Raw genomic sequence first — 22,317 nt, 5'->3', positions numbered from 1 at the left:
TGTGTGTGTGTGTGTGTGTGTGTGTGTGTGTGTGTGTGTGTGTGTGTAGGTCAGAGCACACAGCTCTGGATATTGTTACCTTGGTGCCACACCTTGTTTTTTGAGTCAGGGTCTCTCATTGGCTTGGAGATCATGAAGTAAATGAGAGAGGCTGGCTAGCTAGCCTGAGATCTCCTTGTCTCTGCCTACCAACACTGTAATTAAAAACACCTGCCACCAGCACAGAGCGCTTCTCCATGGCTTCTGGGAATGGAATTCAGGTCTTCAGGCTCGGAAAGTTGAGGACATTACCAACAGACCATCCCCCTGGTTTTCATTGTTTTATTTAGTTTAAATTCATAATAATTACAGTTTGTTTTTATTTAAATGTGGTAAAGGGAAGTAATTTATGACTTCACATAATACGTTCCAAGTATCTCTTATTTACTGTGTTATCACAGCTAAATATTAAGGAGTCTGTAACTGCAGACCCTTTGAAAACAATGCATGTTATCCAGGGAATCAGGACTAGGAATAGAGTACTACAGCTACTAGGAAAAGAGTTAGCCAACTGAGAAATAATCATATTTGTTTTTCAGAAAAAATATTAAATCTCAGAATCAAGCCAGTCTATCAAGCCAGTCTAGTAATTTATGTATCTAACATCCTAGATTTTTATCATGCTAATTCTGTGAATTTTGTAAGGAGAAATAAGAAGGGCAATATCCTTTTAATATCCTTTTAAGCCCTGCTCTTAACAAAATATATAGTTGATGTATAGCTTTATATTTAATTTTAATGTGGAAGTAAAGTGTGAGGTCAAAAACACGGAGGGTAAAAGAGTATAATCACTGTGATTAAAGTCACTGTGAGTAGTCACAGTTCATCGAGATACTGGGCTAACATGCATAAGAAAAAGCTATTTTAGATGTGAGGGGACTGGCAGAAATTCATCACCAGTAATGTGCCTCCTTTACACACAGGGATTAGACAGAGGAAAGAATTTAGACTAGGCATGATAGAGTCATAAAAAGAAGTAGCTTAGAGAGTTTTGGAGGATTTTTTTTTTTTCTATTTGCTTTGTAGAAATAATGAAACAATCCAAGTTTCTGAAGCAAATGCCAAAAGATAGAAACCCATGATCTGTTTGCAGCTCGTTATGTGTTTCTATCAGGAGGAAAATATGTACTGGTCACACTCACCCCTGCTGGACGATTGCCCAGATGTGACCACTGATGCAGAAGTCCGAGATGTGTTTGTTTTCTTTTAAGGTTTATTTATTATGTATACAGTGTTCTGCCTGCATGTACGCCTGCACACCACAAGAGGGCACCAGGTCTGTTTTTATGTGTCCTAGAAACTATGGACGCGAGCAACTGAAGGCAGGCTAACTTGTTAGTCTCAGCTGCCATGATAGTCTGCCTTACTATAATCTGGAAGAGGGCTTAAAATGTAATAAAACATTTCCTCCCTACCCCCATAGTGGCCAGAGCGTATTTATCAGAGTCAATTTGGAGTTACTTCTGTGGATTTTTCAATCAGCGCACCTAATCTCCTAGCAATTGGCTACCACAACGGCACGGTTGCAATCTACAATGTGCAGAACAAAAATAACGTTCCAGTGCTGGACAGTAGGTAAGAATCTGTGAAGCAGATGAGCAAACATGCAATGCAGTCTTGTTAGGTTTTGTTTGTTTGTTTGTTTGTTTGTTTGTTTGTTTGTTTTCCAGGACCATTTATCAGAGTGAATGTTATTTATTTTTAAGTGATTATTCTTTTGTTACTGAGAATATAATACCATGTGTTTTTGATAGTAAATAAATACATTTCAAAAATGCTGTTTTGAAAACAACATTTCCATCCTGTTTCCAGCTAGAGAGTTTATACTCATTACCTCCTTCATACTGTTGTCTGTCCACCTTACCAACAAACTTATCTTGGCTTAGTGGTTTACAAATATTCTTAAACTATTGCTTTGACATCACCTCCTCCAAGGAACTTCCCTTCTTTTGTGTCCCCTATGCACCTTAGTCTTGATGCTTTCCATACTATAGACTGTTGTTGAGGAGACAGACTGCTAGATCTTTCTGAGCTCCTGTGTAATCTCATTGAGAGCAAAGGGGGAGGCTTTGTTCTGTATTCTCATTATGTCATAAGATATTTAGCAGGCAACAGCAGTACAGGAACTATCTGAAGTTATATGGAGAACACAGGCAGGTAGAAAGAAAAGATAGTTAAATAAATTAGGTGGTTGCTTCAGACTGGATTTCAGGATATGGGTGGCACACACTTGCAAGCAGTGTCAGAATAAGCTTGGTTGAGACTGGTGTAGTTACAGAGCAGAGGTTCTTACTGTTGAAGTGTTTGCCTGGGTTCACCAGCATGTGCGCTGGTGCCTGTCTCTGGGAAAAGGCCTATAATTTTTTTTAACCAAATACTCAGAACTCTTGTATTTGGAAAGCTTGTATAAAATAATAAAGGGAACGAGTAACAGGAATTGAGCACTTCATTCATCAGATAGAAAAAGCCAGTAATCTGAGAGATAATTTTAATTTTTCAAAAAAAGTTAAATCTTGGAAGCAAATCAGTGGGTAATCCTAAAAGTATAGGGATAAGAATGAAATAGAGAAGGGACTGTTTATTCAAATTACAGTCGAAAGACTTAGCTGATTTGAATAATGGAGAAGAAACTAAAAAAGTAAAGTTACTTACTCAACATGTCTAAAGAGTGGATATATAAAATAAAAAAAACATCAATTCTAAGGAGAAAATGTTTTCTTTGTATTTCTTTTTTAAAAGGCAGTAGAATTCTAGGTCAATATAATTTTCAAGGAGATAAACACAATAGTAAATATTAGTAAAATGATTAACCATTTAGAAGTATGACTCTCACACAAGTAAGGAAATAAATAAATAAATAAATAAATAAATAAATAAATAAATAAATAAATAAATGTTAAGAAATAAAAATAGAGAGAGGCCAGTGAGATGGCTCAGTTGGTTCAAGGCACTTTCCACCAACCATGATGACCTGAGATCAGTTTCATCCCTGGGATGCCTATCTGACCCCCCCCCACACACACACACATGTGCCCTGGGACACATGCAATCCCCCCACAGCCCCGCCTCCCACACATGGAATGAGTACAAATGTAAAAAACTTTTAAGTATCGATTTAAACTTAAAGCATCATTCTAGGAATAGAATAATGATCCTTTGGGAGTTCTCACACTCTGAGGTCTTCAAAATTTGTTTAAATGGTTTTTATTTGCCATTTTCCTCTGTTTTAGTGAATCACCTCAAAAACATTTGGGACCTGTTTGGCAAGTGCAGTGGATAGAGCAAGACAGAGGAACTACCGGGGTTGACAAGAGAGAAATCTTGGTGTCTATATCAGCCGATGGAAGGGTCTGCAAGTGGGTCATTCGCAAAGGACTGGACTGTCATGGTAAAAAAAAACAAAGAAAAGCCCATTTTATCACATGTTGAACTAAAAATTTCAGTTGAAAAACATTCTGTGTGGAAAATGACCAATTTTGGCTTGGTCAGTGGGTAAAAAAAATCTGGACTTTGTCATTGCTACGTAAGCAATCCAGATTTGGCTTTTCCTGACTTTAATCTAATCGTATGCATGTAATTAATTCGCAAAGGAGACAGGCATGACGCTAACTTTACTTCTCCAAGTAGTTAAATAGTAATTTGTGCATGCATATAGATCCACATATATGTGGAACTATGTGGATACATATGTACGAACGAACAGCACATACACATTTCTTTCCACAAAGATTTGATGCGACTGAAGCGAATGAGTACCTCAAACAAAAAGGGAGGAGAAAAGGAAAAGAAAGGCGAGGCTCTGATATCTCGACAGGCCCCAGGAATGTGCTTTGCTTTCCACCCCAAGGTAAATTTTTCTCAACCCATTACATAGTATTTTCTGTTATCATTTTATGCAATCAAGGTGCAATTTGTGAACTGTATACCACACACACACACACACACACACACACACACACACACACACAATCAATGTCGATATGGCTCACACACACTTACACAAAATCAACACAGAGAGGGCTGCCGGTGTGAGTCAGAGCAGTACAGAAGAGCTGCAGCAGAGCTGGTTCTCTTTACAGGTACATGTCTGCTGTGCATGGCTGTCCCCCTCTTGGCCACTCTGCGGCTGCACTCTACTTAGACCAGTCAGGTCTAATGCATGGCTCTGCACTTTAATGTGACAGTTAACTCTCAGGACTGGGGATAGGAAGATCACTCGAGTTCAGATTCCCAAGACCTTGATGGCATTTGAAGAGACAGTGAGGTCTGGCTTTTCTAGAGGAATTTGGGAGCTGGAAGATGAGACTCTACGGCAAACCTCTAAGAAAACATACCCATGTGTTCTTCATCTTTTTAGTGATAATGCCACCTGCCTCACTCGAGCAATGCCTTGAGGGCCAGGGAGATGGCTCAGGAGGTAACAGTGCTTACCACTCCCCAAGCCCGTGTAGAAAATCTATACCGTGCCATGCAGCTGCAAACCCAGTACTCCTACAGTAAAATGGGAGATGGTAGAATTAACCAGAAGATCATGGACCAGTTAGCCTAGAACAGAAATAAGAGTGACCTGGCCTCCACAAGGTGGAACCAAAGTTGTCCTCTGACCTCTGTATGAGCACACACACTGGGAAGGAGCAGGGGTGGGGTGGGGGAAGACTGTCTTACAGTTTCTATTGCTGTGAAGAAAGACCATGACCATGGTACCTCTTATAAAGGGAAACATTTCACTGAGGCTGGCTTACACTTTTAGAATTTAGTCCATTATCATCACGATGGGAAACATGGCAGTGTGCAGGCAGACATGGTGCTGGAGGAAGAGCTGAGAGTTCTACATCATGATCCCAGGGCAGCAGAAATGGCTGTCACACTGGGCATAGCTTAAGCATCTGAGACCTCAAGGCCCACTCCCACAGTGACACACTTCCACCAACAAGGCCACACCTACTCCAACAAAGCCACACCTCCTAATAATGCCTCTCCCTGTGACCAAGCATTCAAACCATAAGTCTATGGGGGCCATCCCTATTCGAACCATCACACACACACTAAACAAATAATATAAATAATAGATCCGGAGGAAAACAGGGCTGGTGAAATGTCTTGGTCCTACATGACAACTTTAGTTCAGTCACTGGAACCCATAGTAGAAGGAGAGAACCAACTCCCAAAAGTTTGACCCTCCGCGTGTACCCTACCCCACACAGTAAAATAAAGTAAACATATTTGGTTAAACTGTATTTAAATATGATTGTCCCAACTGTTTCAGCCTAAGTCTGCTCTTAGGATAGAGTTCTGGCTTACATTTTGTGGGAAGACGTTTCCCTACCAGAAAATTGGTCGACAATTCCTTGAGATGGTCTTGATTGCTGCAGCTGCAGTGGACCGGCAATGAAAGTGGGCGAGTACTACTGGCATCTTGTGTCAAACATCCTACAGTGCCTCAGATAGCCATTGCCTTCCTGCTACCCACTCACCACTCAGAGACCCCACACATGCAGGCGGGTTTTAGAACACCAGTCTAATGTTTTAGGATTGTTTCTGACATACATAATTGAACATGATGACAAGATCCGTAAATCCAGTTTTATTTCCTTTCTAAGCTGTCTGCCTTTCTTTTTTTTTTCCTTTTCTTTTCTTTTCTTTTTTTTTTTTTTTCCTAGCATGCTTGCTTAAAAAGTTAGAAAAATAATAATGGTATAAAATCAAGGTAAACATTGACAAATAAGTTAAGCTCACAATGGGGATGAATTATGCAGAAACAGGAAAACATATTTTAAATCTCTGAATACAATTTGAGTCCATGGGATGATGAACAGAGGTGAAAGCGGCACCTGTGTTGCTTCTGGTTGTGCAGGAAGGCATTCAGGATTTCAGGATTAGCCAGTGTGCCAGCGGAGAGTGTCATTCAGTGGCTGCCGACCAAGACAAAGAAGCCCCTTTATGTCCTTGGTTTGATGCACATTTTTTATCAAGAACAGATGTTGGATTTTGCTTTTTCTATCTCTAAGATGACTGGGTAGCTCACACCTTTTCTCTTTCAGCTTGTCAGTAGAGCAGATTGTACTGGTTATCATCCTTGACCATTCATTCCTGAAAGAAACTCCGTGTGTTTCATGACTTGGAGTGTCTTTAATATAGCTAGGCTTGGCATGCTAAGTTTTTGTGTAAAATGATTTCGTCTTTGTTCCTAAGTATTATGGTATGCAGTTTTCTTTTCTTCTCGTGCCTTTGCTTTGGGTATAAAGGTTGCGATGGCCCTGCACAATTCTTTTAAAAAGTAACTTGAATTAAATTAGCATTATTTTTGTCATCATATTTGATAGAATTAATCAACCATCTGTGCCTAAAGTTTTCTTTATGACAAAAATTTTAAGCATAAATTCAAAAATAATAGTAGAACACAGGCACTGTGGTCATCTATTTTTTTTTCTTGCATGACCACTGGTAATGTGTCTTTTAAATAATTTATTTAATCTAAATTGCTGGATTTATAATCATATCAATAGTCTCTCAGCATCCTTTAATAACTTTATAGTACCACTTAAAATTCTCTAATAACTTAAAGAATGCCACCTAAATTTTAATATTATTAATTTGTATCTTGTGTTTTTTCCAGTTAATCTGCCTGGAAGAGCCAGGGAGTCTAACTCTGTGTGTTGCTGGGGCAGATCTAACACACCTGGATTTGAGTGTTCTTTCTGTAACCGTGGATTGTGTGTGTACAGCACTGAACCTGACTCTCAAGTTTATCCATTTCATTTCTCTCATGAAACCAGATCTGGATGTAATCTGTGTTCGTGCTTTTTTTTTTTTTTTCTGTTTTCTGCATAATTGGTTTTTACTTTGGTCATAGCAATTTCTCTTCTTCCATTTATATTGGTTTTAAATTGCTCTAACTTTACCGAGTTAAAAAATGTAAAATGTGGTTATTGGTTTGCGAGCATCCGTCTTTTCCATATTCAGATTTTTTAATTATTTTTTTGGTTATGATAAAATAAACTTTGTCTTGACATTTTCAGACATATTTATCTTGATTATATTCATTCCTTGTCACTTACCCCTTTTCCTCCCATTGGTCTGCTTTTTTCCCAAATAGTCTCAGCTTTCCTGTCTTACATGTGTATTTGTTTTTATAGTAGAGGAGAGATAGAGTCAGAGTCTCGTGGAGCTCAGGCTGGTCTCCATCAACTTTGATTAGTGTTATGGATTTTTTGGAATATGTTTTCTATTATCTGATGATCCTGTGGATTTCCTTGGAATCTGTTGCACAGTCTTCCTTTCCAACTCCGATTTTATTAATTGAGTCTTCTCTGCCTTTCTTTTGCTTAGTTTTATATGGGATTTGAACCAACCCTTTGACAGACATTGTTCCCCCAACTTCCTAAGCATCTTTGTTGCTGATCTGTAGAGAGGCTATTGAGTTTTCTAGGTTAAGCTTTTTTAGGCTGCCACTTTGCTGGAAGTATTTATGAGATCTAAGAGCTTCCTGGTAGTGTTCTTATGGTCTTTACAGATGATATGTGCCCAGTTATATCATCTGTAAATAAGGATACTTTTACTTCTTCATTTCTAATCTATGACTTTTATTTCTGTCTTTTGTCTTATTGTCAGAGCTAAGAGAGAGTGGCTCTCCTGGCCTTGTTCAAGATTTGGGTGGAAACGCTTTGTATTTTTCCACATTTAATATTATATTGTTTATAGGTCTGTCCTATATACTCTTGATTATCATGAGGTATGTGCCTTATATTTCTGCTCTCTTTAGGGCTTTCCTTATAAGGGGATGCTGGATTTTGTCTAAAGCCCTTTCTATATTTATGGAAATGATCATGTGATTTTTGTTCTGAAGTTCATCTATGGGATATATTTCATTTATTGAATGGCCTTTGCTGAACCATATGTCCATCTCTGAGATGCAACCAAGTTGATCATCATAAATGATCTTTTTGATGTGTTTAATTCGGTTTTCAGATAACCTACTAAGAATTTACATTTATGTTCATCAGGGAAACTGGTCTGTGATTTTCTGCTGTGTCTGTCGGCTTCTGGTATCAAAGTAATACTGGCTTCGTAAAAAGAGTTTGGATTCGTTCTTTCCTAGTTTACCAAATAATTTGAGAAACATTGGTGATACTGCTTTAAAAGTGTGTTAGAATTCAGCAGTGACACCATCTGAATCTGGTCTTTTTATGGTTGGGAGGTTTTTTGTTGTTGTTGTTGTTGTTGTTATTTTTTTACTGGTTCAATTTTGCTGCTTGTTAAATATTGGTCTAAATTGTCATCTCATCTTTGGTTCAACTCTAGTTGGTTATGTGCTTACAGAAATTCCTTCCTTCCTTTAGATATTCCAGTTTAGCGACATGTGAGCTTTTTATTTTCTACTATTGTTATTTACTACTGCTACTACTCTTATGTTATTATTTTGGTTTTTTTGAGAAAGGGTTTCTTTGTGTAGCCTTGGCTGTCCTGTAATTAGCTCTGTAGCCCAGGTTGGCCTCAAATTCATGGAGATGTACCTGCCTCTGCCTCCTGAGTGGCGGGATTAAAGGTTTGCAGCACCATCACCCAGTAAGGACACGTAAGCTTTTAAGGTATGCCGTAATGGTTTTCTGATTTCCTTGGTACGCGTTAGAATTTCGCCATTTTCAAATCTCGTTTCATTAATTTGCATCTTGTGATTCTTTGTATTGTGCTTGTTACTTTTCTCATTGTTGTAATGAAAAGATCTGGAAAAAAAAAAAACCTGGAAGAATGAAGGAATTCAGTTCAGCGTTGTGGGAAGTCAGTGCAACAGGAGTGGAAGGCATCTGGTCACAGTCAACGTACGGGCTAGAAGCAGAGAGGGAATGGAAGCTAGTGTCCAGTTAAGATTCTCGTTTCTCTTTAGTCCAGGGCCTCAGTTTATGAGATGCAGCTGCTCACAGTTATGTTTGGGTCTCCTGAGTTACTGTAATTTTGACAGTTCTTCAAAGACAAGCCTGGAGATTAGTTTTCTAGGTAATTCCAGATTATGTCAAGCTGACAATACTAACTGTTACAATTCTTCCCTGATCAATTTCAAACCCCAACATACCACTTTTCAGCCTTCTACTCCTTTTATGGCCATTTTATAATGAAAAATGCACTCAATCCAACTTCAGAAAGTCCCTATAGTCTTTAACAGATCTTATTCAACACTATAAGCATACTTTGAGATGCAGACCATCTCTTAACTGTGAGCCCCATGACATAAAAAAAAAAAAAACAGGTTACATTTCAAACACGCAGTACAGAGGGTACATGCTCTTTCCAAACTGGATATATGTGGACATTAACAGTAAAATGTTAGACCAGACTAAGACCAAAACCAAAAGCAGGGTAAAACCAAATCCCTCATGTCCATGTCCAGCACCTGGATCCTATGATGAAATCTCTTGAGCTCCAAAAAGCTTAGATAGTTCCCCCTATCCCTGGTATCTGCCACATTCAGCAAACAGTTCTTCCATTAACCCAACTTCACTCCATGTCTGCAGCTTTCCTTGGTGAATATCTCATGATCTGAATCTCCAACATCCTGGGATATTGCACCTTAGGCTTCATCTCATAGCTTCATGGATTTCTGAAGCTCTTTCTGTCTTTCTTTAGAATACATCTTTCTATTTCTTATTCTGCCTTTCTTCTTCACTGTGTGACAAAGGAGGTGGCTTCTAGCCCACCATTTTAGCCAATAAGAAAGATAGCATTATATATATGTATATGTTATTATATTATATATTATATATGAATATATTCAGATTATTATCTTAATTCATAGGGAATCATTTATTTGGCTTGAGCCTATTTTATCAGATATGAACACAACTACTTCTGGTTGTTGGCTTCAACCTGCATGAAATGAGTTTGAATCCTTATCAGTCTCTGTGTTTTTGCTAGGGAGATGTATTCCTGAATCTTACCATTGGAAGCTTAGTACCATTTATAGTTAGTGCTATTGTTGAGAGTGATTGCTGATTCCTATAATTTCTTTACTACTTTTTTCGTTAACTATTATTTGCCCCTACCCTATTCATATAAGGGGTTTTCTGTTTGACCGAGCTCTATGTGATTTCTTCTTTCTATTTGTGCATTTATTTCTATAATGACCTTTTTCCCTCCTGTACTCTCATTATTGAGATTTTTTTTCCACCCTCTTCCTCTGCCTTGAGGGTTTTTTTTACCCCAGGTTTGGGCTAATTAGTTGCTTTAGTTTGTGCTCTTTTTAGAAACCCTTTCTTCCCCCCATTCACTTTAAAAGATAACTTTGATGGTGTGCTACTTAATTTTTCTTGTCACTGTGAATCAAATACCTCACCTAAACAACTTAAGCGAGGACAGACTTAGTTCCGCTCACAGTTTCATAGTAGGGAAGACATGAAATCATCAAGGCTGGCTTTTAGTGGTTCCTGTCATGGCAGCAGGGCATGTGACACGGTTCCTATCATAGAGATGCGTCATGCAACAGTTTGCTCACATCTCAGTGGATTAATGAAAACAGAGATCTCTGGCTAAACATGGGGGTGTGAATATACCTCAGAGCCCAAACTCCATGATTTTCTCCCTTCAGCAAGGTCCACCACTGTAAACTTCCACAATGCCCCCCCCCCCCCCACACACACACACAAACCAGTACCATCAGTAAGGGAACCACCAGTATGCAATTGGAGGTCATTTCCTATTCAGTCCACAGCAGCTACTTATAGTAATAATATTGTTCCACAGTTACCTGTTTGGGTTTTTTAAATATGTCACTCATATTTTCCTGGCCTAAATTACAGTTTCTGCTGAGAAGTGTGGTGTTACTCTGATATGTTGTCTTTTAAGTGCATTTGACCTTTTTCTTTGGCAGCTTTCAGTGTCCTGTGGAAGTACTGGTTATGTCTGTTTAGGATTTTAAATACCTCATGTACTTGGAAGCCTATTTCCCAGCTTGGGAAACTTAAAACAAAAAATGTCTTTGAAGAGATACTTCTATGCATTTATTTGTTTGTTTGTTTATTAATCACAGCATCTTCTGCCCTGTGGATTCACAGATTTGTTTTCTTTCTTGCTACTGGAGTTCACAAGAGTTGTGCTCATGCTGTTTCCTTATGATTGATGGCTGAATGTGGAATTTCCTCTACGCTATTTTTCATCCTTAGAAGCCTGTTGATGACTTTCTCATCCATAATGCTGACTTCTTTAGCCAGATCCTGAGCTGGTTTTCTTACATCATTCATCTGCTTGTTTGAACCCGTTGTGAAGTCATTATCATTTTTGCACGTAGATTTGAATTCTTGGTCCAGCATTTTAACCATTTTAATATCGTATTTGATCATCAAGAAGTTTCGATTTGTTTGTTTGTTTTTTGAGACAGGGTTTCTCTGTGTCACCCTGGCTGTCCTGGAACTTGCTCTGTAGACCAGCCTGGACTCGAACTCACAGGGATACCCCTGCCTCTGTCTCCTGAGCACTGGGATTACAGGTGCGTGCCACTGTGCCCAGCAGTTTTAATTGGTTTGGTGGTCAACTCTCATTTTAACTTTTTCTTTTTTTCTTATCTCTCTGTTTCAGTTTATGCATACATTAGAATGGATGTTTCTTTTGGTTTTATTTGAGAGTCTACTTGATAAAAGCCTTCTTTTCAAGTCAGTCCATAGTTCCACTCACTCAGAGTGCAGCAAATAAGCCACCCAGACTAACTCAAACAAGTAAAAGTTAAAGTGTGATACCATGTTATCAAGTTCCATGGGACAGAAAGTGACAAAAATATTGTCATTTTATGAATTTTTAAATTATAATAAAATTTAAAATGCTAAATTAATGAGATAAAGTAATAGGGGGATTTTGGAAAAGCATGAAAATGTTAACTTATAGGGTGAGAACATGTGTTTGTAAGAATAGTCAATACGACATAAAAAGAAAAGCCACATAACAGAATAAGTTGTGTGTAACATATGTAATAGGTTCTAAAGTAGACAAAAGTTTTATATTAGTGGATATGAAAAAGATCTTTAAAGTGATAAGAGAAATAATGGAGGAAACATTAATGGCCAATAAACACAAAGATGCCAGTCTTACCTATATTCACATACATGAAGTTGAAAGCCATGCTAATTTTACAGCTAACAACATGAAAGGTTTCTGTTGTAATCAAGCTGTGTGGGTCAAAGGGATCTCTAATCTGACAGTACAGAAAAGGCCCCTGAGTCCCTGGAGGGCCGACATGCTCTCCTATACCTAGCTTTAAAGGCTTCAAGTAGGTTTCATCATTGTGTAATCATAAAGAAAAGGCAAAAGAACAAAAATTATATCTGAGATAATATCTCTTTTAGTTATTGGACAGGTTTACTGTATGTTAAGTTGTCTGTTGTTGTATTTGTTGCCTGACATGCCTTGTATTGTAGGACACAAATATCTATCTGGCTGGTACAGAAGAAGGCCTTATTCACAAGTGTTCCTGCTCATACAATGAGCAATACCTAGAGACCTATAGAGGACATAAGGTAGGCTTAATCCTTGCAGATATGGAAACTGTATCTCCCGGTATTTTTGGAAAACATATACACTGTGTTTAACAAATACATTAAGTTAGTAGCCCTGGAGTAAGTGTGTGTGATCCCAAAGAAAAGTTGCTTCTTGCTTATATTGATTCTTTTGTCTCTTTATGATCATCTCTTCCAAATTTATTTGTTTTTTTAGTATTATCTGTTACCCGTCCAGAAGGCTGTCGTATGTGTTAACAGTTTCTGGCCATTTTCTCAAGTAAATATTTATAAAGACTAATTAAGGAAGATTCACTTTATGGTGTTGGCTTCAGCTAAAGTAGTCCCTCTGCAATGCTCAGTGGTGTTTGTGGAGCTTCTAGAAATCTTAGTAACTTTTAATTTATTGGCTAAGTTTAAAACAGAAGATGTTAAATATTCCTTACCCACACATGGCATTTTTGCATCCCCAGGGGCCAGTGTATAAGGTTGTATGGAACCCACATTGTCCTGATGTCTTCCTGAGCTGCTCTGCAGACTGGGGGGTCATAGCCTGGCGCCAAGAAACCCTCACACCGTTGCTGAGCTTTTATACAACTACTCATGTTGTTTATGATATTGCCTGGTCTCCAAAATCCGCCTATATTTTTGCCGCTGCAAATGAGAGTAGAGTAGAAATTTGGGACCTTCAGGTCAGCACGTAAGTATTAAACGGTAATGTTTTGAGTACGTGTTTCCAGGAGAAACAGTTCAAATCAAATAACACTGTTTCTAGCTCCACCATCAGAGAGAAAGCACTATGGCTCCAAGAGTGCTAGCCACAACTCAAGCATCATGTTAGAGGATAAATTAGTCATTTTGATAAATGACTAATAGACAATAAACTGGCTGCTTAAATTATCCATTGCTTGGTTTTTAATTTTTCTGGTAAAACTGTAGTTTTCAGGGCAATGCTTCTCTGAAAACAGAAGAATGAAGCTGCCTTTCTCTTTTTAAGATCACAGGTTTTTTTTTTTTTTTTTTTTTTTTTTTTTTTTTTTTTAGCTGTAAACTACCATGTCTGGCTACCATCAGATACCTAACCCCACTTAATAAGTATTGTGAACAACCCTCGACATGGTCCTAATGTCTAATCAAAATTAAGAATCAGTTTTCTAGTCAAAGCTTCTCCAGATTGGGCTGTACTCCTTACCCTCACTAATGCCAGTGTATGGCATTCTTTAATGGACATAATCTTTGTGTATGGCTGAATTTCTGCACTGCTGGCTTCTTTTTTTGCAAGTGATTAAAGGTCACTCAAATCAAGAGATAGGAATAGAGAGGCGGTTCAGTGAGTAAGAGCAATAGCTGCTCCTTCAGAAGACTAGAATTCACTTCTCAGCACTTACATTGGGCAGCTCACATTGGCCTATAATCCTAGTTTCAAGGAATCTGACAGCATTTTCTGGCCCCTGTGGATACCAACACATGTGTTCACATATACAAGGAGAGATAAATAAATAAAATAAAATATTTTTAATGATTAAAAAAACTAAGAACCATCCCAGTTGAAGGTGCCTCTATGCTCCAGTGGTTCTTGTAGATCCAAACATCCCCCTGTGAAGGGATAACTCTGTCAGCCTGTGGTAGGGTCTTGTGGGCTGCACAAAAGGGCATTTTTACAGGCAGAATTATACTGCAATTGACAGTCTTTTCTCCTTAAAGCCTTCAACTAATTTGACGAAGCATACCCACAGTATGGAAAGAAAGGAGCTTTCTTTAAATTCTTTTCTTATATAAATTTTTATTTTTTTATATTAATTACAGTTTATTTACTTTGTATCCCAGCTGTAGCCCCTCCCTTATTCCCTCACAATCTCCCTCTCCCTCCCTCATCTTCTCCCTATCCCTCTCTAAGTCCACTGATAGGGGAGGTCCTTCTCCCCTTCCATCTGACCCTAGTTTATCAGGTCTCATCAGGACTGGCTGCAATGTCTTCCTCTGTAGCCTAGCAAGACCACCTCAGCAGGGTGGTGAGTTCATGTCAGAGACAGTCCCTGTTCCCCTTACTAGGAAAACCCACTTGGATAATGAGCTGCCATGGGCTACATCTAAGCAGGGGTTCTTGGTTATATCCATGCATGGTCCAGTCTCAGAAAAGACCCCTGTGCCCAGATATATTTGGTCCTTGTGGAGCTCCTGTCCCCTCCAGGTCATGCTAACTCCCCCTTCTTTCATATGATTCCCTGAACTCTGCCCAAGGTTTGGTTATGAGTCTCAGCATCTAGTTGTAATGTTCGTTACAGCTGAGACAGAGACAGAGACAGAACAAGAACTTAGTGTTGGCAGACGGGTGTTTGACCAAAGAACTGGATATGGTCCATAGTATAACCAAGTTTATGTGTTTACATTTAAGTTAGGAACAAAATTTACCTGGCTGCAATTGGCTTGTCAAAGAAATGAAGTTTTTGGTTAGTAGAAAAATTTATTCTAAATTTGAAAATACTTCAGGAGATTTTTGGTTGGTTAAATTAAGTCTTATTATACCTCTCTTAGTTTGTATCTTTCAAAAGACAATTTTATCAGGACACCTAAATTTATAGATACTCTATTTCATTACAGCTTGGACCCTCTGATTGTGAATGTTGCTAACCCTGGAATCAAGTTTACAACCGTTCTCTTTGCCAGAAAGACAGATTGCCTTCTAGTGGGAGACAATGATGGCCAGGTGGCTGTCTATGAACTGAAAAATATGCCTGCTGCATCGGAATCTGGCCGGGTAAGACTTGGATGCAAAACTTTTAGGTGTAGCATGTCATGAATGTAGGCTGTAGCTGGCAGAGATGAGGTGTGCGGCAGGGCAGGAATTCCGAGATCTGGGGCATCTATTGCACATTCTGCCCACTAGCTCGCCAGAAAATGGTGGTGCCAGAGCCTGTGAGCAGAATCGGACAGTAACCGAATGGGGAGTAAGGACTGAAATAATTAAAGCAAGTCACACTACACATGGGATCAGCCCCAGAAGGCTGTAAGTAGGACCGAAGCCACAACTTTATGCCACAATTCCTTTCTATAGGCAGATAAAAAAACAAGTCACATCAATACAAGAAAGAAGTTCATGGAGCTACCAAACTTGTTTTCTTAAACTACTTCCCTGTGGCAGATATGGCCCAAGGTCACACAAACAAGTTTAAAGGAACTTGGGGAAACATCCTTTATCTCTGTCTCAAGATGAACGCCAGGGTGAAAACATGTTTTTCACTGAATACTCAGTAACAAAGCAGCTTGACAAATGAGCAGCTTTCCACTTGGTAGTGCCACGGGAGGACCTTAAACATTGTCTGGAGGAACTCAGTGCAGTATCTACTATGTAACCAGGCCTTGGAGAGTAGTGGGAGCTGAAACAAATGTTTCCAGATATTGTCCAGTGCTCCTGAAGTGAGAACTGGTTTCTGGTTGTTTACCCTATGCAACTATGGAAATGTGAACATTATGTTGCCAAACTTTGACTACAAGCTCCCTATCATCAATGCATATTATTTTTATAATAGGTTTTCAGTTTTTCTTTTTTTTTTTTTATTGTGATTGCAAATAGTAATCTGGTAAATATCCTAATATGAAAAATGTTAAAAATTTAAGACCACATGAATAATAATTTTTTAAAAAATGCTGAGTCTAATAGGAAAATGGACATGGATCAGGAACATCCATTCACAAAAATGTGATAATTTGATATGTTTCAAAATTTAGTCTTATTTAAGAAATAAAAAGTTACTAAAGTAAAATATACGTTTTCACAATAAAATTGATAGGTTTATTTAGAATGTGTATAGGCTAACTAAGTACTAGACAACATTTGCTAAGCCAAGTTCTTTATATTGAAGGTGGGCTAGAAACTGGGGTACTATCTTTGGAAACAATTTGACAAATTGAAACTACCAAATTAGAACTGCTCAGAGGGATATGGATTGCCATAAACTAGTAATTCTATTTTTGGAACTTTGTATTTATCATCTTTCTGCCTAAACCCCTCAGGGTTTGTTCCTTCTTCACCTACTTCAGATTTTTGTTGAAATGTCATTTTTTCAGTAATGATTTCTTTGACCATCTCATTTAAAACTGTAATCTTTATTCTCTCCATATCCCCTATTCCTCCCTCCCCATCACGTTTTTTTTTGTTAAGACTCACTTTCCAAGATTTTATGCCCTTATTTATTTTTTAAAGTTATTTATATATGTCTCCAAACCAGAATGTAAATTCTGTGAAAACAATGATTTTTGTGTATTTTTTGCTAGGCTATATTTCCATTACTTTGTTCAGTAACAGCAAATGTTTATTGAATAAATATGCTTTGTAACACTATAAGATACTAGAATATGTTGTAAATATAATTTCTTAAGAGGAAGGATCATGAATGAATTTTAGGTTTTTTTTAGTTTAGTTCTTTTCTAGTGTTTGTAAAGAACTTTATCAGAAAAAGTAAGCCCAATATATTTTTAAGTGAGCCAATATGTAAAATACTAATTCACAGAAGAGGACTCTATAATATCAAAACATTTTGATTTTCACTAGCATTTATGAAATTCACAGCTGAAATTATGTGAGATGGTAACTAACAATTGAGTGGTTACAATCTAACCGATAGCAAATGTTAGCTAGTGTCCTGGGAATATTTATAATAGCCTCTTTGGAGATCATGTCAACAAAACAGAAAACTAACTGACCACAGAAGTCACTAATGACCAGGTTATAACTTCTCATTTATCTTAACCAGCCAACAAGTATAACAATGTGAAGTTGTTTTTCTTTTGGGGAGGTTGTGTTGTTTTTATGTAGGAAGGATGTCTTAGTCTACTTGTATAACATAGAAGTTCAAGTGCCATATAACATGGTAACCCAGTAGACTGTACACTTTCACTCCATTATAGAGCCTGTTTTTCAGTATATGATTGTCATTCTAGCTTGCCCAGTAAGACATTTATATAGCAAATGTCAGGAAGCCTGAGATGGCATGTTTTTTCATATATAAGTGAATAGTAAAATACCAAGTACAAAGATTTTTTTATGCAGAACATATTAAAATTATGTTTGTTTTTTGCATATAATGCTTCTTTTTATCAGAATAAAAAGCATAATATCATGAGTGTACATTTAAGACGTCACCTCTCATTTGGCTGAGATGTGTATCAAACAGCAATGTTGGTTAGGGGGCGAGGCAGGGTCTCACAGAAGTCTATGACGCTGCCCACATCAGTGGCTCACTTGGCAGGCTTCAGTTCCTTGTGCATCATGATGCTTTTACCATCTGGTCAGGCTGACGACTATAAATGAGGGCTGAAGGAGAGCACCTTCTCACACAGGGCCCACACTTACTTCCCGGCATCCAGCTCTCAACCACCTGTAACTCCACCTCCAGGGCATCTGATTCATCTGCCCTAGTCTGGCATCAAAGGACACCCACATGAACATATGCACATAGAGAAATACAAGAATAAAAGTAAAAAACACTTGAAGTTACACTACTGAGAAAACAAAGGGTCTGTTTATAGCAGTCATGTTTCTATATTGATAAATTAGAAGTAACTTTAGTTAGGGCTCATGATATGGTTCACATCTTGAGAATTGAAAAACTAAAGTAAGTATAGCCAGGATGTAAAATAGAAAGATTTATTAGCCACAGCAAACAAGGAGAACACAGGAATTATTGCCCAAAGCAATGCCTATCTTGCTTAATGGCTAACAATAGCACCAGATTCCTGTCTGACAGGAATGAGACTGGGTACAGGGCTTGCAATTCTAACTTTGTCATATAGCTAACTGTTGACAGTATTTACCTCCTGTTATCTTTTATGATGCCGGAAACACCATCCCTTTTCTTGGCATGATTAGAGGGTCAATTGCTGAGTGTCTAAGTTATTCTTTGAAGAGTTATGGTTTAGGAAATCAGTGGAAGTTAACTCAGTGGGTTTTTTAGGAAGAAACCTTTTCCACAGCTAGTCGCTAAAGATTGCTCTTGTATACTTTATTGACTACTCTGGCTCAGTGTACAGAAATTTGCCATATTCTCTGATTTGGATATATATATGTGTGTGTGTGTGTGTGTGTGTGTGTGTGTGTGTGTGTGTGTGTGTTGTGTATACACACATAAATATGTGTATATATGTATATATATATACATACGTATATATGTATATGTACATACATATATATTTCTGTACACTGAGCCAGAGTAGTCAATAATAAAGTATACAAGTAGTCAATAATAAAGTATACAAGAATATATATACATATATATGTATATATAATTATATATACAATAAATTATACAATATATATTGTCTTAACTAAAGAAAAATATTTAAAAGGTGGAATGTTTAAAATTGGGCTTAAAAAACACAGACACAATGTAATAGGGTATTGTTGAAAGATACTAAATGCATTCTTTGGTTGGTCAGATTAAATATGTATCGTGATAGGGCCTGTCTTAGGCACTAAGGACACGTCATTGGGCAAACTGCAGAGCTGCAGAAACTGCATTTCATTAGCCCAAGTGAGAGACAGAAGCAGAAAGGGACAGATTGGAGAAGCACGCTAAGGTTATAACCACCAGGGCTTGGCAACTGGTTTGTTCCATAGGGCACTATAGGCTGAGGAAGTACTGAAGGCAGCAAGCACGGTACAGGCCAGAGGAGGGAAACTGATTTCTGAGACGCAGGGGCACGTTGTCTCTAGAGTTCAGGAACAGCTGGTATCTTCACCTCCCATAACCTTCAGGTGTTGGTTTTCTCGGGGTCCCTGTGGTAGCAAGTACTCAGCTTCTCTGCTTGGTCTTGTCTTTTCTTTTTTCACTATCCATTCTTTCAGTCTTCTTTCTCATCTTTGGTTTTCAGCCCCCACTCTGTGCTCATTTTGTGATTTTTGGGAAATGGAGAAGTCTGTCTTTAAGTCAACCATTGGCAGTTCAGGAAAGAACTGGAATTACAGGGAGCTAGCTCGGGCTTAGGCACAAAGGCAAACAGGAGGTGCCGAGACTGGCTTTCCATCAAATCCTTGTAAAACTGTTTGTCAAGCTTCATTGGGAGAGGCTGTCCTAGGAAAGCAGCTTTATGCCAGGAAACAAGTGTCATCATTTAAACCTTCCTCTTTTGGTTCCCTCTTTTACAATCTCACTGGGTGCCCATTAAATGTGGACATCTAACTTGCAAATTTCAAATGGGGTTTTAAAGACAGCTTTACTGTTCAGATTGAATTTGATTGTATTGTAATTGTGGTGTTTTTTTGTTTTTCTTTTCAGGGAGATGTAGTAAACCTTCTGCTTGGACTCAAGACAAACCAGCCAGGATAATCCATTATTCTTGTTTAAGGGAAAGGGAATAACATTATATGCTGTAAGCTTAAGATTTTGGTTTTAAGAGAGCAATAAACAGTCTATGACTTCCTTTAGTATTACATTAGCTTTTATTTCAAAAATATGTGATTAGTTTATAATTTAAGATAAGCTAAAGATTTTTGTCAAGGTTGTCTTAATTTTCTAAAGAATATTCCACTCTTTGGTCATATTTAAAGTATCTATTAGCAAATATATATACCTATCAAATGCTTAAATAGCTTAGAAAATGGTTTCTTTAAAAGCTTAGACCTTTTTAGAATTTAATTCACAGTCTTTAGAAGATACGATTCCAGAAACTGTAAAATTTGCTCCCCAAACTCCGCCTTTGGGGCTTACAGTGCACAACCCCCACCATGAGCACAGTGAGACCTCACATCTGACTTGGAACATCAATGCCATCCTCCTAAAGCCAAGCCCCAAAACTATAGAACTTTGTCAGATGGATTTACAAGCTATGGGACAGAAGAGCAAATGCCATCATCACATTGTGTGGCTAGCCAGCACCCCTCACCCCCATCAGAAAACTGTAATGTGGAATACATTGTTACCTTCCTCTGAAAGCCAGGAATCATCTGCAGTCTGAAACTGTCTCAACAAGAAAACAGAAGGTCCTTGACTATAGAACTGGTCAGGTAGGGTGTTTTCTTTTTGTTTTTTTAATTAATTTTTTATTTTTTTAATGTATTAGTTACAGTTTATTTACTTTGTATCCCAGCTGTAGCCCTCTCCCACATTCCTTCTCAATCCCACCCTCCCTGTCCCTCTCTAAATTCACTGATGGGGAGGTCCTCCTCCCCTTCCATCTGACCCTAGTTTATCAGGTCTCTTCAGGACTGGCTGCAATGTCTTGGGGCAGGGAGCGGGGGCAGAGACAAAGAGCCAGCCATTGAGTTCATGTCATAGACAGTCCTTATTCCCCTTACTAGGAAAACCCACTTGGATAATGAGCTGCCGTGGGCTACATCCAAGCAAGGGTTCTTGGTTATATCCATTCATGGTCCTTGGTTGAAGAATCAGTCTCAGAAAAGACCCCTGTGCCCAGATATATTTGGTCCTTGTGGAGCTGTTGTCCTCTCCAGGTCTTACCAACTCCCCCATCTTTCATATGATTCCCTGCACTCTGCCAGGGTGTTTTCTAAAGAGATCTGGACAGATTGGGCAGTAACCCTGCCCAAAGACAGTGACGGCTAAGAGGTGGTCTGTGTGGGTCAACTTAGCAAGAGTTCATGTGTTAGATGAGGCCACAGGGCTTGATAGGCTGTTCTGTAAAGTGTTTTGAGTGGAGGAAGGAGGCCAGGGTATGTGAAGCTCACAAAGAATTTGGAGATTGTTTACGTGGTAAGTTAGAGTACACATGACAGTGAGAACTACCTCTTATAAGCAGCCATTGCCTCTTGCCTCAACATCTCCATTTTTCTTTTCTTTTCTTTTCTTTTCTTTCTTTTTTTTTTTTTTTTTTTTTTTTTGGAGCTGTTCATTAAACAAACAAAAGCAAGGCAATTTTAGGTGGCGCTTGGGTTTAGGTCAGGTCATAAAGATGTTTTTCTGCTGGTCTAAGTAATTGGGGTTGTCTTTCTAAGAAATTAAACTGTGTTATGTTAAGTAAGAAAAAAACAAAAATTTGATTTAGTTGGAAAAAATGTATTCCATTTATTTTAATGTTCTAAAAATTTTTGTTTGTTTGTCTGTTTTCATCAAGCCTAGCTGAAAAATAAAGGCATTATTTTGGACTTTGGACAGCTTATCTAAGGAACCTAACCTACTGTACTTGAGCTTTTTCTCTAGATCATGCAGGTTTAAATGATTCTCTCATATGTGTAGACTGGAGTGAACTTTAACGTTTTTTCATATATTTGGAGATGTCAGAGGGAATCTCTTTGCCTGCTCCCTAGGCTAACTTTGGCTCCTTATGGTAGACGCCATTGTATGGGAAATTCCACCGTCCACTAGTCCTCTCCTCTTTAAGCACGTGTGTACATGTATGTGCAGAGGGTGATGCTTGAACAAAGTTTACTTAATCTTTACGCAGGTTGGTCTACTATCAAGCTAGCTGCCCCCCCCCCCCCCCATTCAGGAAAGGCCATTTGTATTCCCTGCTGTGTAACTGTGCACCGTACTAATGTTCATTCGATTCGCTTATAAGCAGTTGTGTTCAGCCACAAATGAGAAACTCTCAGTATCTGCCATTTTGTCTCAAGAGCTTACTTAAAAGAAAATGCTGAATTTTACCGTAAATCAGTTTAGTTATCAGTATGCTGGTAATAATGCACACGGAAGCACTTTACAGTTTACAAAACACATTCACATCCATCATCTCAGTTCAGCTATCTTGACAACCTTGAGACAAGTAGAGCAAATTCTTATAACAATTTTATGTGTTCCAGAAGACTGTTTGAGGCTTGAAGACCAAAGACCATTCACTGCCAACTTGA

At 38.3% G+C, this 22,317-nt stretch overlaps 1 protein-coding gene across 3 annotated transcripts in view; it reads left to right on the top strand.

Moving 5' to 3' along the window:
• Positions 1-19,928, top strand: part of Dnai4 (dynein axonemal intermediate chain 4) — a 56,078-nt gene extending 36,150 nt beyond the window's left edge. For 2 of the 3 annotated variants that reach the window (XM_055628716.1, XM_055628717.1), the window contains 7 exons: positions 1,463-1,614; positions 3,270-3,427; positions 3,768-3,886; positions 12,438-12,536; positions 12,989-13,215; positions 15,117-15,273; positions 19,790-19,928. In XM_055628716.1, coding sequence (XP_055484691.1) covers positions 1,463-1,614; positions 3,270-3,427; positions 3,768-3,886; positions 12,438-12,536; positions 12,989-13,215; positions 15,117-15,273; positions 19,790-19,840 — 963 coding nt within the window. In that variant the 3' untranslated portion in view covers positions 19,841-19,928. Of the gene's footprint in view, positions 1-1,462; positions 1,615-3,269; positions 3,428-3,767; positions 3,887-12,437; positions 12,537-12,988; positions 13,216-15,116; positions 15,274-19,789 lie in introns of those variants that run through there. The other variant, XM_055628718.1, reaches the window with a different exon arrangement.
• Positions 19,929-22,317: the final 2,389 nt, after the last annotated feature.

Source organism: Psammomys obesus, unplaced genomic scaffold (genome assembly GCF_907164565.1).
Source record: "Psammomys obesus unplaced genomic scaffold, mPsaObe1.curated_primary_1811, whole genome shotgun sequence".
In the NCBI taxonomy this organism is placed as follows: domain Eukaryota; kingdom Metazoa; phylum Chordata; class Mammalia; order Rodentia; family Muridae; genus Psammomys; species Psammomys obesus.
Note: the sequence above shows the minus strand (reverse complement) of the source record. Positions and strands in the feature narration are given on the sequence as shown.